The sequence below is a fragment of the Podarcis gaigeae genome (genome assembly GCF_964106915.1).
Source record: "Podarcis gaigeae genome assembly, chromosome: 8".
Classification (NCBI taxonomy): Eukaryota; Metazoa; Chordata; class Lepidosauria; order Squamata; family Lacertidae; genus Podarcis; species Podarcis gaigeae.
This window is the reverse complement of record NC_139684.1, coordinates 62,436,237-62,454,008: the sequence shown is the minus strand read 5'-3', so window position 1 is coordinate 62,454,008 and position 17,772 is coordinate 62,436,237. Positions and strand designations below refer to the sequence as shown.

The 17,772-nt window shown below is 44.0% G+C and overlaps 1 protein-coding gene across 2 annotated transcripts; it reads left to right on the top strand.

The window, feature by feature from the left end:
- The first annotated feature begins 1,712 nt into the window (after positions 1-1,712).
- FUCA1 (alpha-L-fucosidase 1) lies at positions 1,713-17,303 on the top strand. Of its 2 annotated transcripts, none has more exons than XM_083751239.1 (8): positions 1,713-2,144; positions 5,437-5,571; positions 5,703-5,840; positions 6,897-7,002; positions 8,480-8,680; positions 9,964-10,154; positions 11,407-11,506; positions 14,694-17,303. In XM_083751239.1, the coding sequence occupies exons 1-8, from the start codon at positions 1,774-1,776 to the stop codon at positions 14,832-14,834; spliced, it is 1,383 nt and encodes a 460-aa protein (XP_083607365.1). In that variant the 5' UTR covers positions 1,713-1,773; the 3' UTR covers positions 14,835-17,303. The 2 variants fall into 2 exon arrangements, 1 of the variants encoding a protein (XP_083607365.1); XR_014567230.1 differs by lacking the exon at positions 14,694-17,303 and adding an exon at positions 11,991-12,100 and having other exon boundaries at positions 1,729-2,144; positions 11,407-11,615.
- Positions 17,304-17,772: the final 469 nt, after the last annotated feature.

Sequence of the window (17,772 nt, the reverse complement as noted above, 5' to 3'; positions counted from 1 at the left end):
TTTACACAATAAAGGCTGTGCTGCAGCAGCTCTAAGGCAGCCAGATTTCTTCAACCCATCTCTGTGTGAGACTGATTCTTACTGATGGCGAGCAAGTTCTCGTCACAGTCTGATTTTTATTTAAGATAAGCTGCAGAAGAGACCAACAAATACAACCAGTTCGGCTGGCAGATATGACCTGCCTTTTTAGTGATCATCCTACTATAGTGGTACCTCGAGTTACAGACGCTTCAGGTTACAGACTCCGCTAACCCAGAAATAGCACCTCGAGTTAAGAACTTTGCTTCAGGAGAAATCGCGTGGCGGTGGCGGCACAGCAGCAGCGGGAGGCCCCATTAGCTAAAGTGGTGCTTCAGGTTAAGAACAGTTTCAGGTTAAGAACGGACCTCTGGAACGAATTAAGTACGTAACCAGAGGTACCACTGTACAACTATGAAATTCCCTGATCTGAACAACAAAAAAGAGACACTGCACATTCTTTTGTAATTCATGAAAATCTTTAATAAAAACTATTTCAAAAACAAAACAAAACAAAACCCCGAATATGAAATTCCCTCCTGGGATATATATATATATATACACACACACACACACATATAGGCACTGAGGACATTGTTTCAGATGGCATTGGCACAGAAGTTGTGTGTTATAATAGTTTTAAGGTTTATGTGCTCTGAAATGGTATTAGTAAGCCAGCTGGATTTTTTTTATTGCTACTTTTATTATTATACTCATGTATGAGGAAGCTGAGGCAGGATACATGATTCTCCCTATTTTTTAATCCTCGCAACAAGCCTTCAAGCTAGGTCAGGCTATGAGTTGGTGATCGGCCCAAAGTCATCCAGTGCAGTGTTTTTCAACCTTTTTTGGGCAAAGGCACACTTGTTTCATGAAAAAAATCACAAGGCACACCACCATTAGAAAATGTTTAATATTTTTTTCTTTAATGGCAAACAAAAACGTTGCGGACCGTTCTCTGCTCAGCGGGGATCGATCCGCTGATCCCCGCTGAGCCGGCGGATGACAGCTCCGTCCCTGCACTGTGTGCGGAGAGGGAGATGTCAGAGCCCTGCTGCTCTCTATGGGGAATTGGATGAGAGCGGACCGCCTGTCTGCTCTCATCCGATCCCATCCGATCTGATCCCCACCCAGGATGGATGGAAAATAGGGTGGACACAGTCCGGCACCCGCCTAGTGGGTGAAAATTTGACATTTAAAAAAAAAAATCTTTCGAATTTTTCGATTTTTCCCACGGCACACGAGGCAACATCTCGTGGCACACTAGTGTGCCGCGGAACAGTGGTTGAAAAACACTGATCTAGTGCATCTAGCGCTGAGGATTTGAACTCGGATCTGGTACTGCAGTCAGTGCATCCGGCTTGCCTTTGGAGCTACCATTCAGAGTTTATGCGACAGCTTTCCCCCCCTTTTGACTGTTAGTACGCCTTTCTATTTTAACCTCGTATGGAACCGCCTTGGAAAAGACTTCCGTCTAGCGAGTCTTCTAAAAAAAATGAACTACTGTACAAGCCACACCGCCCACTTCCTTTCTCGAGACCCAAGTCCTTGGGAGACTGCTGGAGTTCCGCTTCTGTCGCTATATGCCGCTCACACTCCCTCGGGCTATCAGCTGCTCGCTCTCATCCCCCGGGCAGGTCGCGCGCTTATTATGCATGATTACATAAGGGAGCGAGGCTGCGATTGGCCGAGGGAAGTTCTTACAGGCGCTAATTGGCGAGCACCGTTCTGAGCGGCGTTTGTGAGGGGAAAGACATGGAGACGGGCCGGTGGCTTTTCCTGCGGGCGGCGGCGGCGTGGCTCTGCTTCGTCGGGGCAGCCTCTGCCTCGGCGCCCCCTCAGCGCTACACCCCCGACTGGCCCAGCTTGGACGCCCGGCCGCTGCCGGGCTGGTTCGACGCCGCCAAGGTCGGCGTGTTCGTCCACTGGGGGGTATTCTCGGTGCCGGCCTGGGGCTCCGAGTGGTTCTGGTGGCACTGGCGGGGCGAGAAGCAGCCCGACTTCGACCGCTTCGTCCAGGCGCGCTTCCCGCCAGGCACCAGCTACGCGGACTTCGCCCCCCGCTTCACCGCCCACGACTTCCAGCCCCGGCAGTGGGCGCGGCTCTTCCAGCAGGCCGGCGCCAGGTCAGCAGCAGACGGGCGGAGCGGGCAGCAGAGGCCGCTTCTGCATAGCGGCCGGCATAGGGTTTAGCACGACTGAGCAGTAGTAATAATAATAATAATGGTGTATAATAATCCATGTGACAAACAGCACCGCGCGGACTGTGTTAATCGCAGTTGTTGTTATGAATTTCCCGCCCTTCACTCTGAGGTCCCAGGGTGGGCTACAACATAAAAAAGAACATCGAAATCAGTTTAAAACAGCAGTCACAGAAACAATATCAGGAATATATATATATATATATATATGGAATATATATATATAGCTGTTAACATGAAAACGCATTGAATGATATCGGATCTTATTAGGACTTCATAGCATTTTTGCAACTAAAGATGGACGAATAATTAGCATTGTGTGGAGGTGTACTTTATAAAGAATTATGTGCCTTACCTTATCCTTAGCTTAGCTGTAATAATGCTGTTTGTAATAATTTGGTATGGAATGCTTGTAACTGCACAGTAGTGTTTTCTTTTTATTATGTGGTTATGCTGTGTATAATCTGTTATTGGCATAATGATGTAGCGCATAGCAAATTATTCCTAAACAGCATCTTTGGAAAGGATAATGCTGCGAGTAATTCATTGCATTTATGTTACAATATTTTTTATTGCGTGGCATTTTCATTGTTCTGCGATTGATAAAATACTCTTGCATAGAAAATTATTGTTACTACACACCATTGCTCCTTCATAATTTAAATCCTTGCAAAACTGTTATAGCATTCATAATTATTAGTATATAGCTATAAGCCTCAGCGCCTAGGGCTTGCCGATCGAAAGGTCGGCAGTTCGAATCCCCACAGCGGGGTGCGCTCCCGTTGCTCGGTCCCAGCGCCTGCCAACCTAGCAGTTCGAAAGCACCCTCGGGTGCAAGTAGATAAATAGGGACCGCTTTCTAGCGGGAAGGTAAACGGCGTTTCCGTGTGCAGCTCTGGCTCGCCAGATGCAGCTTGTCACGCTGGCCACGTGACCCAGAAGTGTCTCCGGACAGCGCTGGCCCCTGGCCTCTTGAGTGAGATGGGCGCACAACCCCAGAGTCTGGCAAGACTGGTCCGTACGGGCAGGGGTACCTTTACCTTTTTACCTTTTTTATATTTTCTAGGCTTGAGTCTAGCTTGAGTACAGTCTTAACCTGCAGAAGAATGAAGGTGTTGCACTGAACTGTGTCACTTCCTCTCCCAGCTTTACCTGGAGATGCCAGGGAATGAACTTGGGATCTTCTGTCTGCAAAGCAAATGCTCCGCAAAGCTATGGCCCTTTCCTAAATTCTGTCACAGCATCACCCAATAAAATCGACATGCAGTGGATTTTGGACTTACAAAAATGTAAAATACATACTAAGACACATAATTAAGTTTTGAAATTTCCTGCTGAAAGATGTGGTAATGAGAAAACTATTGCCTTCAGACAGGTGCTGCTTGGGGACTTCCCAGAGGCATCTGGTTGGTCATTGTGGGAAACTGGATGCTGAACTAGATAGGCAATTAGTCTTATCCAGTTGGGGTGCAAAAGGTTTTGCTGTAGTCCTCCCTCAGTCATTCAGTTCTTGACCAGCTAGCACACCCTATCTCTTGGTGAGGCTTCTTACAAAGCTGGGCTAGCCATTTTCCAGACATTGCTGTTGGGATGGTCTAATTTAAAATTATAGACTTATTGAGGAAACACCTCAAAAGGTATGTGCATAGGCGCCGACTCCATGGGGCCTGAGGGGGCCCGAGCCCCCTCAAAAATTCGTTTGGGGGGGCTCTGCCCCCCCAATAATTTAAGAAAATTATTAGTTATATTATGCTTTGTAAAATCACAAAATTATGTTGTTATTTTTTATTTTCCTTGTTTGACGATAGTTACCTTTTAAAATACATTCAGTAATGAGTTAAAACAAAGCCACTCCCGATCTAGAGAGGGGGTGGGGTTGCGGGCTCTCGACCCATCAACAATCTTGCGGGGCTGGCGTCAGCCCCGCGAGAAGCGGGGATTCCCCCTAGCTCATTAATATTCACCGCCCACGGCGGCAGCCAATCGGCTGCCGCAAAGGGCGGGCCCTCACAGGTTCACTTAAGGTCGGGGCAGCCCGGGGCTCGCCCCTTTCGTTCCCCCAGCAGCAGCGGTTTGGAGGTCTTGGGGGCCCCCCCAATATTTTTTATAAGTCGGTATGGGCCCCCGCCCCCCCAATATATTTTATAAGTCGGCGCCCCTGGGTATGTGCCATACAATTGTATCCAACTAAGTCCTACTTCAGGTAGACCCATTGAAGTTAATGGACTTCAGTTATGTTCATTATCTTCATTGTGTCTGCTCTGTTGGAGTAGCATTGTATACAACCCTTGATTTAAAAGGACTTATCCATAGAATAGAATACAATACAGTAAAGGGAGGGGGAGGGATACAAAAGGAAGTGGAATGGGGAAGTCATTGCAGAAGTTACAAGAGGTCGAAGATTTTGGGGAAGAAGTTCAATCACTTGCAGAGAGGAAGAGACAGATAAGAAGGGGCCACAGTATGAAAATAAAAAAAGAAAAGTAGTAACTGGACAAAATGCAAGGCAATGAAGAAACAGAAGCCAGCAAAACAAGAAATGGAAAAAACCCAGCTGTACAGGCACCAGAAATAAGAATGGAGGAGAAAGGGTGAATCTGAGCGTACAAAGAGAATTTCAGTCATCAAACTGGGAAAATAAAAGAAGAGACCTGTGTTTTTGCAGAAGATAACAGAATACACGAGTAATGGTTGTTTCTACAGTGTCTTGAAGAGTACTGTACTGTACACAGGGAGAAGGCAAAATAGAAGCATTACTTAAGTGTCTTTCAGGCCAACTTGTTTGTTAAGCATTTGTCCTAATTTGCTTGCAGGGAGATTAGATGCCATTGGCTATTTAATGAGCATTCATTCTGATTTGTTTGTGGGATGGTTAAATGCCACTGCATCAAAGCAAATGTTATCCCAACTTTCCAGTTCATTTTCCTGTCGCTTAGCTCAAAATGTCAGACCTTTGGGGGAAGCGGATTTGCTGCGAGACCTCCAAATCAGCTATAATTTTACATCCTGAATTAGCTGGTACATGATTGAATCTCACATGAAAATAGTGACAGTCTGGAAGTGCAGCCAGAGTGAGAGAAAATGAAGTGATTTAACAAAGTTGGGAAGGCCCATATTGGTCTAGTCTCTCCAGCTCTCACCTATCCTCCCTGTTAGATTTGGGAATCTTGTTGGTTAATTTTCTTCCCTTCTAATCCTGTGTCTTTGGTTCCTACAGATATGTGGTGTTGACAACAAAGCATCATGAAGGCTTCACCAACTGGGGGTCCAACGTGTCATGGAACTGGAATTCGGTAGATACGGGGCCCCATCGAGACTTGGTGGGTGAACTGGGGGATGCTCTCAAAGAAAGGTATCTATGTGGGTTAACAAGTGGGGAGTGGAAGCTTATTGCTGTGCAGGGCCCTGGGCTTCACAGCCTTCTGCTGACATCCAGACCTATCTAATACTATTACTGCGTTTCCCCCTTTGTTTAATCTTTAGGAACATACACTATGGACTGTACCACTCCCTCTTCGAATGGTTTAACCCGCTCTATTTATTGGACAAAAAAAATGGCTTCAAGAGTCAGTTTTTTGTCTATGGCAAGATCCTGCCTGAGCTTTATGAGCTTGTCTTGAGGTAAGATTGAACAACCTCCACTTACATGCTTGCTCCCTACCAAGCCCCATTGAACAAAGTGAGACTTTCAAGCAAATTGAGTTGCTCAGAGGTTTCCCCTTGCTACTTGTTGCCGTGGTAGATTGTTATTCATGCAACACTTAACAGAGTGTAATTGGCTGTATAAAGTTACATAGGCCGCCTCTGCCATAGTCCCAACATTCTACCACCATGTTTCCTACAGCGAAACCATGACTTAGCTATGAAATCTCAAATGGTTCACTCTGTGTCCCCTTCGTGGGTTGTTATGAGGATGAAATGGGTAAGTTCATAAGCAGTGTCCTGAGCTCCTTGAGGAAGGGCAGGATATATATGCCAGGGCTATATATGCATATGCATGTATTGTTTTGATAGTCTTAGAGGGGAAAATAGCTGGGTAAGCCACTGAAGCTGTGCCTCTCAGGCCCTGTCATGGTTACTTATTTAGAAATGGTAGCCAAGCTTTGCCCCATCCCCTTCAGCTCTGTTGTAGGCATGTTTACTCACATGGAAATCATACTGTGTTCAGTGGGGTTTGCTCACAGGTAAGGGTGCATAGGATTGCAGTCTTAGTGAGTGCAAAGGTCAACCCCTTTTGTTTTGCCCACAGTGGCTTCCAGACTTTCAGCAAACAACGCTGACAGACTTTCAAGCATATCTTTACAGACGAGAGAGCTAGGAACATTAAAAAAACACCAAAAAACCACTCAAGTTCTGTACCTGGTGTCCAATTTTATGCTTTATGGAAGTGCAGTACATTTGCAACCCTATAACTTTGTCAGTTCTAAAACATGCACAAAGAACTCCGGTTTTGTAATAAGAATGTAGGTTTCTTGCATGCAGACCGCTAGCACAATAGGCTTCTGTCCACCCGGTCATTTGTAGACAAGTGCAATTAGCACACTTGATGTAGAAAGGTGGGGTATAAATTGTTGTAATACATTTACAAAATAATTGAATACCATGAGCAGCTATTAGTGGCACAACTCTGCAGAAAGACCAACTCGGATTTATGACGCAATGGTACTTGCATCTTAGATACAAGCCAGATCTCATTTGGTCTGATGGAGACTGGGAGGCACCAGATACTTACTGGAACTCAACCTCTTTCCTCGCCTGGCTTTACAATGACAGTCCAGTCAAGGTATCTCAATTTCCTTCATGTTTACTTAAAAAGGTTAAGAACTGGGTAATCTCCTTGTTTGCATTTGAGATGAATCTCTTAGAATGGTTTCTGGTATATGGGGTTGTTTTTTTGTGCTCTTTTGTAAATTCTGCCCCTTTCCCTTTCCTCCAGGGTGAGATGTATGAATTGCTTCTGATGCAGGATCAGCTTATGGTTATGATTATATATGTGTTGCTTTATTATACCCAAAGGTCTCATGGCAGTTTATAAACAAATATTTAAACCTACAACTACAATAACTAAAAAAGATCACACTGTGTCCCTCCAAGAGTGCACTTCCTGCCATAAAATTAACCACACACAATCACCGTAAAACCATAAGCAACTAAAAACCTTCCATTGAGCTAGCGAGAGAATGATGTCAGTATTCAAATATTGGGGTGTACAAGTATTTTTTTAATAAAAAAAACCAACCCGACAGTGAAAAGATGTTAGATTTGCAGCCAGGTGCACCTTTCTGGGGAAGGTAATCCAAAGGCAGAGAGCCTCTAAGAGAAAAGGCACTTTCTCACACGGCGACCCTCTGCACCGCTGTTGGAGATGGTATTCAGAAAAGGGCTCCAGAGATGACCAGGGCATTCTGAGCAGGTTCATAAGGGAAGAGACACCGCATAAGCCTTAAGGCAATAGAGTGTTCATCCATATGACACTTTATAGGTTAAAATTAGCACTTTGAATTTGGCCTGGAAATCAGCTGAAAGCCCGTACAGATGGCTGGCGCTGTTATTAGATTATTCATCATCCCAGTTCTACTTATAAATATGGCAGCCAGATTTTGCACCAGCTGAAGTTCATGAAGCCTCTTCAAAGGTAGCCCTACATATAACACCTATAATACTAGACTTAATGCGATGTTACAAGAGCATAGACAGCCTATCCCCATCCAGCCCCCTCATCCAGTCTGTCACTGCAACCAGGCAGCTGAATGTGTGTACAAACTCAGCTGAAAGGCATTTGAGTAAGGTGAGATGATACAGAAGTTCCATCAGCATTGGCTCCTTCCCACATGCAGATTGCCACCCAATGCTGCAGTCATCTGGGAATGGGCACACAACAAGGCAGGATTCTGTGACATTGAAACTAAACTGTAGCAAAGTCTTTTTCCGCACTGCACTGTCAGGGAGCTGGGTGCAAGCCCAAGCCTTTGTTAAGGCTCGTTCCAGCTCCGGCACAAGTTATGGTTTTGTGTGAATGAGGCCACTTTCTTCAGAGTGCTAATAGGGATTCTACAGCCATCTATAGGGCCACGTGTTGCTGTCCCCTGTCGTTGATCCAAAGCAAAGTGGACGAGCAGAACACACTGGATACTTCCATTTTTATCCTGAAATATTAAGCTCTGTTTTATCTGGAGGATTTAACACGCACCTGTAATTATTGAAGATTGTAGCATAAGGCAAAACAGCTGCAGCTATTTCATATGAATCTCTCCCTCTAGGATACTGTAGTGGTGAATGATCGATGGGGCACCAATTGCTCTTGCCACCATGGAGGTTTCTATAACTGTCAAGATAAATATGAGCCTGGCACTCTGCCAGACCACAAGTGGGAGATGTGCAGCTCTATTGACAGAAGATCTTGGGGGTATCGAAGCAACATGCAAATCAATGAACTCATGGATGAATCCAGCATCATTCAGGTGAGCGCTTTGAAGTGTAAACAAAGGCCAAGGATTGGCCATCCAGCAATGATGTTGCAAAAGCTTGCAGAGACTTGCCTGGAGGTTGCAACAGCCGGAGCAGAGATTTGAATTGAGCCTCATCTCTAGTTAAAGTAGGCCACATTCTTTAGGAAAATGCTAGATTCTTTTGTACTTCAGCTTAAGCGCATGTAAATGGTGCTGGACAAGCTCAGTATCTTAAAAAAAGAAGAAGACTTTTTCAATCTTCCCCAAACCAACTGCCTCCTACAACCGCAGATGAATACCTGAAAAGAGAACAAACCATGCAAAACCATAAGCATTCATCCTGTTTGTTGACTTTTGAAGGGACTGTATAAGATAAAAGGTGAAGGAGAGGATAAGAACTGGCATGAAATGCCACCACCACACCTGCTCAGACAGACCCTTTTCCTTCTTCCCAACTTATACTTAAATCCCCCACAAAAGTTCGAGGCATCAAACATGAGCATGCAAGATATTTATGTTTGGTGAAAATTTTGCTTTGTATGTTTCTCAGAGTCAGTTTGTTGAAATTACTGCCAGAGCAGCAGGATACATTCTGCAATGAGAATATTTTACTATAATGTTGGATACTTGTGAGGTTATGGAATTTCCTAAGTCAGGAAAAAGGAGGCAGGTGTCTGTAGGTTGTTCTACAGCAGGGGTGGCTGATGTGTTGTCCCCCCAGATGTTGGACTGCTCCTACTACTACTACTATTATTATTATGAACATTTGTTAGTTGCTTTATCTTGCTCAATGAAACCCAAAACAACTTGTGAACAGACAGTAAACCCAACATACATACATTAAAACCAAGAGGAAAGAGAAGGACATTAAAACATCCCATTCACTTCTAAAAGGTCACAGATAGTTAAAGACCTGTTTTTGCCTGGCACTTAAAGATATGTAGTGAAGGTGCCAGGAGAGCCTCCATGGGGAGAGCATTCCACAAATGGGGAGCCCCTGCAGAAAAGGCCCCTTGTCATGTTGCCACTGTCCAGACCTCTAACAGAGAAGGCACATGAAGAAGGGCCTCAGAGGATGAGTGCAGGGTCCCGGTTGGTTCATAATGGCAGAAGCAGTCTTTGAGGTATTGTGGACCATGTTATCTCCCCTGTTCCAGAGTATCCTTTCTCAATGTAAAGGACTGGACTAGTTGACTCAAACAGGCACTTGCAATTTTATTGCTGCTTTGGGAGATGGCTTTCTTTCTCTCTTGACTTAAAAATGTTTATATGTTCTGTTTCTGTCTTTACCACAGGAACTTGTGCAAACTGTGAGCTATGGTGGAAACTATCTTCTCAATGTGGGACCCACAAAAGAAGGGGTGATTGCTCCAGTCTTCCAAGAGAGGCTCCTAGCCCTTGGGAAGTGGCTAGGCATTAATGGGGAGGCCATTTATGAATCAAAGCCATGGAGAATACAAAAGGAGAATTGCACTTGTAGCACATGGTATGGCAAAAACTAATACAAAAGCGGGCTTCTTCTTGAAGATTCAGGAAGCTATCCTCTAATGCTTCAGCTACCTATAGTTAACCATTATTTGCATAGCAACAAGAGGAGATGTCACAGTTTCTTCATGGATATTTGGTTGCAGTGTTGGCCTTAATGTGATGAGTAAACTGTGTTAGAACCTCTTTAGGAACGAGCACACTTACACAAAATTCCTTTTGTAGTATCTTACACGAATTCAGGTGTGAAAGAAGATCTAGTCTCTATAAGCCTTTATTACCTAGACACTATTTTACTGAGGTAGTAAGAAGGGCAAACCTTTTGCATGTGCTGCAGTAGTTCAAAGGAAACTGAAATGCAAGAGGCCTCACCTTAGAAAAAGATATAAAGTATTGTCAATCACAGGTGACTCAGGCTGTCAAAAGTACTTTATTGGACTGCACTTCTCTACTCTTTTAGCACCCAAAGCCCATGAAGGTTTGCTATTCAGATTAATGCTTTCTTTTCTTACTGTGCTTTGCTTTATTTTACTTAATGAGAAGGTTTGTGTTAGATTTAACATCTGAAACCACAAATGGCTTTGTTTTGTTTAAATGCTGGTTACACTTTTAAATCTTCTTGGTTGACTTTTTGGTATTTGCTACATTGGGGGTAGTTATTTTATTTATCTAAAAGATACACATTGCCATTTCACCAGTTATCTCCAAGGCAGCTTTTCGTAGATCACAGAATTGAAGAGTTGGAAGGGATCTCGAGGGTCATCCCTCATTCAATGCAGGAATAATTTTTGCTATTAAGAGCTCCCCTGCGTACATCAGCTATGACATGGTGGTGCGCTAAATCCTACGTAGAGGGAGAGATGAGAGAATGCCAATTCTGAAAGTCTTTCAGGAGCAGAGAACATTTAAAAGAGAATGGCCCAGCATAGAACTCTAATGGAAAGTTTCCACAGGCCCCTGCCAGACCCACCTCCATGTTGGTGACGGCAGCAGTTGAAAAGCAAGGACAGACTGTCATGCAATGTTTGCTTTTAGGGGGTGTGAGTGTAAAGGTGGACTTTGAGGCTTTCATCATTCTTGGCCACGCAGCCACAACATGAGAAGGTGGAACAAGCACTAGATCCTGCAAACATCAGCAAGGGAAGGTATTTCCGAAACAGATGTTCTGCTCCTGCAAAAGATGGATGCTTTTTCTTTGCTTTGGAATTTTTGTGTTTCTTTCCACAACTTTGCTTTGCTATGTATTTTCTTAGGTACACTTCAAAGGGAGCAACAGTCTATGCCATCTTCTTGACCTGGCCAGAAAGCAGTGTGTTGATTCTTCCATCACCTGTCTCATCTGCAACTACCAAAGTAAGGAAAGAAGGGAAAGTAGGCCTGAAAATTGCGTCTACTGGCATCTAAGTAATTTTTAAGATTTCTTAAGCCTTTGGTATGGCAAATAATAGTTTTAATGGCTCTAGTAGGAACGTGGGACGCAGGTGGCGCTGTGGGTTAAAGCCTCAGCACCTAGGACTTGCCGATTGAAAGGACGGCGGTTCGAATCCCTGCGGCGGGGTGCGCTCCCGCTGCTCGGTCCCAGCGCCTGCCAACCTAGCAGTTCGAAAGCACCTCCGGGTGCAAGTAGATAAATAGGGACCGCTTACCAGCGGGAAGGTAAACGGCGTTTCCGTGTGCGGCTCTGGCTCGCCAGAGCAGCGATGTCACGCTGGCCACGTGACCCGGAAGTGTCTTCGGACAGCGCTGGCTCCTGGCCTCTCAAGTGAGATGGGCGCACAACCCCAGAGTCTGTCAAGACTGGCCCGTACGGGCAGGGGTACCTTTACCTTTACCTTAGTAGGAACGTGAATACCCCGTATTCAATATGAAATTACCTTAGTCTGGCTATTGGTTTGTCTATTCGAGGCATGACCAAATAAACGCCCTCTCAGTTACCTTTGCCAACATACAGTAGAAGTTGTGCTAGATTTCGCTTGAAAGGAAATGCACCACGGAATCTCCATATCAGATTCATATGCATATTTGCTCCATTAATGGGTACTCCATTCATCATTGCTAAATGATGGCAACTTAAACCCTGAATGTCCAAGAGGAGACTGGATTGTTCCTGATCCTGAACGTGGCTGCTGATGGTCTTGGGCAAAGCTCTCTCCTAGCTCTGCTTCTTGAGATCTTTTTAACTGGAAATACCAGGAGTTGAACCTGCATCTCCATGCTGTTAGGGCACTTCCCCAGTTATCTGATTAGCTGGGTTTAACCTTTGAGGGGCAGGGGAAACTGCCCAGCATGAAGGCAAGTAGCTCCTTCCATCTCCCCCACCCCATGCACTGCTCTTGTTGTTCTTGCCCACTTTAGGGCTGCAGATTTGCTGGTCTTCCAGCTCCAGGTCACTATGATGCCCACACCAGAAAATGATAGGCGTGCATTGTTTGCATTTCCCTGTCAGTCACGTGCCTTCCTAGATTCTCTTCCTTTTGCGAGGAGGCCACAAATTAACACAGAGGTGTAGCCTCTGCTCCCTATAAGTAATGCAGTTTGGTGAGGTGGGCAGCAGGAGAAGTAATAACTACAGTGTAGGAAGGCAGCCTGTCAGTGGTCAATCTAGTTGCTGAGTATTTCCAAGAGATTAATTTATTTGGGATATTTATAATTAGCCTGTCTCAGAAAGAGCTCAGGATCATATACATCAAAACATATCAACAAAAATACAGCAAATATAACTAAAGCATATTCAAATGAGGGTGGAAATTGTAACAGCTAATTAAAACACATACAGTGGTACTTCAGGTTACATACGCTTCAGGTTACATACGCTTCAGGTTACAGACTTCGCTAACCCAGAAATATTACCTTGGGTTAAGAACTTTGCTTCAGGATGAGAACAGAAATTGTGCAGTGGCAGCAGGAGGCCCCATTAGCTAAAGTGGTGCTTCAGGTTAAGAACAGACCTCCAGAATTAAGTACTTAACCTGAGGTTCCACTTTATATTGCTGCTAAGGGTAAATCTTCTATTATCAGACTGCATAAATAAATGGAACTGAAATTCACATGTAGAGGAGAGCATGCCAGATATGTGGTCTTACCACAGATAAGTTCCTTCTATACATCCCCTCACCCTGAATCCTGGCAGGGGCTGTGAACAGAGCTGCTCCCTCCACCTCCCCACTGGCTGATCTTAAGATCAAGCTGTCTGGCATTGGAGGAGATGCTCTGGCAGATATTTGGGCCCAAGGCTGGTTAGGGCTTTTAGGCCATCTCTAACGCCTTGAATCAAACCTGGTGGCACACATGCAGGCAGTGTAGAGCTTTCAGAGTTGGCACATGTTCCCATCTTGCTGCGCCATGTGGCAGCCGCAGGTTTTCACCCCTAAAATTGCCCTGTGACTCTTCAGAAAATTCGATTGCTGCAAATAATTAGAGAAGCTCCTCCCTTCAATAGGCAATTGTAGCTAAATACTTACCAGAATGTTCTGCAATAGATTTAAACAGCAAAATGCCATCTGAAAACAGAATTCACATCTTTAAATGCCATTTTATAAGAATGTTATTTGCTTCCTCTTGCATCCTGTGTATGTCGTCTACCCCGTGCTCTGCAATCACTTTTTACTTATTCATTTCTGACAAGAGATCAATCTATGCAGATGGATAATGTGTCCTCTTGTTGGGAAGGAAGCAGTGGTAGTTTTGAGCGGTAGTTCAGGCTACCCACAATCCCTAGACTCTTCAGGCCTTAAGCCAGTAAGCAAGTGCTTGGCAGATGTCTGTGCCTTAAAGTTATTTTTTCTCATTCTTGGTATTTTCTTAACTGCAGCAAGCTTGATAAAGGCAGTCCCCTCCTTACAATCTTGGTATAGTTTGTTTTTACAGTGGTACAGTTTTCTCTTAAAGAGCACAGTGAAAACCTTATCCCTAATTGAAACTTGCCATTTCCATATTCTTCCTTTCTTGGAAACTCTTACGAAGCAGAGGATATTTCTGAAATCATTGTGCTTTATTCTGAACATTCCTTCCACCCTAATTCTGAATGGTTTGAAGACAGCGAGTTGTTTAGTGCAATGGGGATCCTTCTTGCAGTAGCTGTTTATTTATATTTCTCATGTTTATATCCCACATTCCTCCAAGAAGCTTAAAGCAGTGTACATGGTGCTCCCCCACTCCATTTTCTCCTCACAGCAACAGGTTACACTGAGCGACTGTTACTGGTCCAGGATCGCCTAGTGAGCTTCATGGATAAGTAGGGATTTGGACCCTGGTCTCCCAGTCTAACACTAACCACTACTCCTCACTGGTTCTCCCCATGTGATTGACACACAGTACCTGCTTGGGCTCATGGCCCAGCTAGGATGCTGCGGCGGGGTGGCCATGTCACTGAGAAAAGATGTGCAGTCATAATATACATTACTAGTCAGGTTATGAGCCGTTTGGTGGTTCCACATGTTCCGCAAGACCAATATGGAGATTGCTATGTGAACCAGCCTAATTATCTTACAATGCTTTTGTATAAAGTAACAAATTAACAACTTTTGTATCCTTCTTGTAGGTGACTATGTTGGGATTCTCTGAACCTTTGAAATGGCAGGTAGCCCCAGACAAAGGACTGAAGATCATGCTGCCCTCTGCTGTTCCTTCACTTCTCCCTCTGCAGCATGGCTGGACTCTTAAGCTAGTTGGAGTGGCATGATGGTGAAGTTGGAAGGAAATTGAGGAACGTCGGTTTCTCTCTCAATGACGAACCATTCAAGCTGGTGTGATTAGTGGCATGAATGGGTTTGAAATCATGGGTGGTTGGGGCTTAAAAGATGGGTCTGCAATGCAATGCAGTGTTTATGTGTTAGCAATCCTCAGGTGTTGCATTTCAGTAGGGAGAAACCGAAGAACGGGCACTCTCCCGGCAGGATTTAATTTGCCTGACACAAATGTCCAAAAGCACTCTGCTGTAATGTATTGAGCATACTTTGCACAGAATGAGAACTGTCTCCAGTAACTTCTCGGGGAAATCAACTTGGGCTGTGGTGAGTTCCACTTCACTTACATGTTATGGGAAACTATACCTAGTGGCTAACTGAACACCAAAGTTATTGTGATCTTGGCCACTTAGCTTGAAATAAACTGTGATCCTTGACTTAACATTACACCTGAAGCAGAAATTGTGATTTGTTTCAGTCTCAGCATACCCAATCTGTAGCCAAGGTTTGTCCTTGGCTTACTGATGATGCTTTGTTAGAGCAAAAGAAACCATGATTCTTGGCTTAGCGTTACCTCCAAATCTGGGGTCATGGTTTGTTTTGCTCTAATGCTACGCCAGGGATAATGGTTTGGGTCCACTTGCAGGAAAGGGACAAAAGCAGTTCTGAAAAGCACATTCCAGCAAACCATTGCCTGGTATACTGTGACATGCAAACTTAGGCCATTGATTAGAGGCAAAATGAGCAGAGCTCAGCAATTGATCTCAGTTGAATTAGAGCAGGTCTCCCATTTATGTATCGCTTTACACAGGAGTCACAAAGCAGTTTCCAGAGACAACAGCATACAATCGACAATTAAAAAAATATCAAAATGAAACAGATATATGAAGTATAAAACAAAATAACTATATTAAGTGTTCATTCACAAAAATCACTCAAAAACATGAATAACTGCCCCATCCAGTAAGTATGAACACCAAAAATATATGTCCAAAACATAGACCATTAGTATTATGAGGTACTAATTAGAACTTTGAAAGCTTCTGAAAAGTGTTTTGCTTGGAAGTGGAAAGGAGAGGCCTTGTATCTAAGTTCACAAACCAGCAAAGTCCAATGGGAGGGAACACAGAATTAACTAGAATCACTGGTAACAAGCCATCAATACATCACAGCTGTGGGGCAATAGATAATTAAATGCCAGATTTTGGTGCAGTGATTTGAGGGGAACAAAACAACGTTGTTCTTGGAAGGCAGTGATGATATGACCTTCATGTTTTCAGAATTGTGTAAGTTCATCTCTTGCAAAAAGTGGAACGTGAGCCCATGTAGAACAGGGAAAGGACTCTCTTAGAATGGGTTTCAAGGTCTAGACTTACAAATCAATTAAGAATTCACTTGTAAATAAGAAAAGTAGCTGGTCCCTCACTTGCCTTTCTCATGCATTCTATTGATGAAGAGTTAATGCTATCCTGAAACATCCAGTTAATTCATATTGCTGCATATGGCATTAAGTGCCTTTTCCACAGGCATGGCTGGCAAAATGTAGAAATTTTCACCATTGGCTGCTCATCTCACCCCGTTTTTCCTTAGCTAGTCCCTTCCCTTATGTCAAGGGTAGCAAATCTGGTGCCCTCCAGATGTTGGACTTGAACATCCTTGACAACCAGTCATGCTAGCTGTGACTGATGGAAGTTGTAGTCCAACATCAGGAGGATACCATGTTGGCTAACCCTTCCATAGCATATAAACTTACCTTCTAAATGAATAAACATACAAGATGGGGAATATGATTGCAGGACCTTTTACCCCGTTGCTTGAGGGATTTTCTTGTGCTCCGGAAGTACAAGCTAATCATGCAGTTGAGGGCAAATGTGGCTCTGAGTGAAGGGTATGAGTAATTGGGTTGAAATGTTGACCCACATCCCTGATGGATGTGGGATCTGTGGCACTACAGATGTTAGTCCTGCTCCCATCTGCACCAGCCAGTTGAGGATGATGGAACTTGTAGCTGGGCAACATCTGCAAGACTACAGGTTCTCCATCTCTGCTCCAAGGGGTACGTAGCAGTCAACTGCATTCTGCCACCCCCACTATGGCCTCTAGACTACGATCAAGCAATGCAGTAGATCCCAGCAGGTTTAAGGAGTGTGTTGCAGTTGCTTAGCAACTAAAACAGGTGATTTCCTCACCTCCATCATATGGCCTATCATGACAAAATACGACAGACAGTATATTTCAAAGGGAAACTCGTACGGTGCAACTCTGTAAACGAATGACTTTAAATCAGATGTTTAAATCTTTTATATATATATAAAACCAAACAGCTAGATTGAACCACGTGGTATGTGTGGTCCTCCTGATGTGTTATTCTGCAATGTATCGATCACAGTGCCTTTTCTGTTTTTCATATCTGATTTCAAATGTTGATTTTGCAAAAATAATAAAACATTGGAATTGAAGCAAAAGCATTGCATGATCTGAATATATGGCATTGCAACAGGTGAGGTTTGGAAGCAAAATGGGTAAGAACTTGGGAAGAGGTAGGCAGCCATTAGAACTGGCTTGTGAGAATGCCCTTTGTGGTGTCCAGTTTTTCTGCACATAAAATGCAGCTTTTCAGTTATCCTGTGGAATAATAATAATACCACATTTAATCACCATCTTAGTATTATTATCTCCATAATTGATAAGCATAGGATGAGAGAATAGGGGATTTATCTAGGACTTAGCAGCTCACAGCATGGACACAGGTTCTTGAGAAAGCCAAGGAGACACCAGAGAGGTGCCATTGTTTTACTCCAATACTTTTCAGAGGTATCCATTACCTCTGAGGCAAAGGAAATCCTCTCCCAACCCTTTAGTTACCTTCAATCATTTCTAAAATGATTTTTAACACGTTCAAGGGGAAAGACCTATGCGTGTTCCAAAGGTGGT

Excerpts from the sequence above, each read along its gene's own strand:
- FUCA1 (XM_083751239.1), top strand. The coding sequence starts at position 1,774 with ATGGAGACGGGCCGGTGGCTTTTCCTGCGGGCGGCGGCGGCGTGGCTC. Across the intron at positions 2,145-5,436 it reads TTCCAGCAGGCCGGCGCCAG|ATATGTGGTGTTGACAACAA; the intron begins GTCAGCAGCAGA and ends TGGTTCCTACAG. Across the intron at positions 5,841-6,896 it reads CTTTATGAGCTTGTCTTGAG|ATACAAGCCAGATCTCATTT; the intron begins GTAAGATTGAAC and ends CTTGCATCTTAG.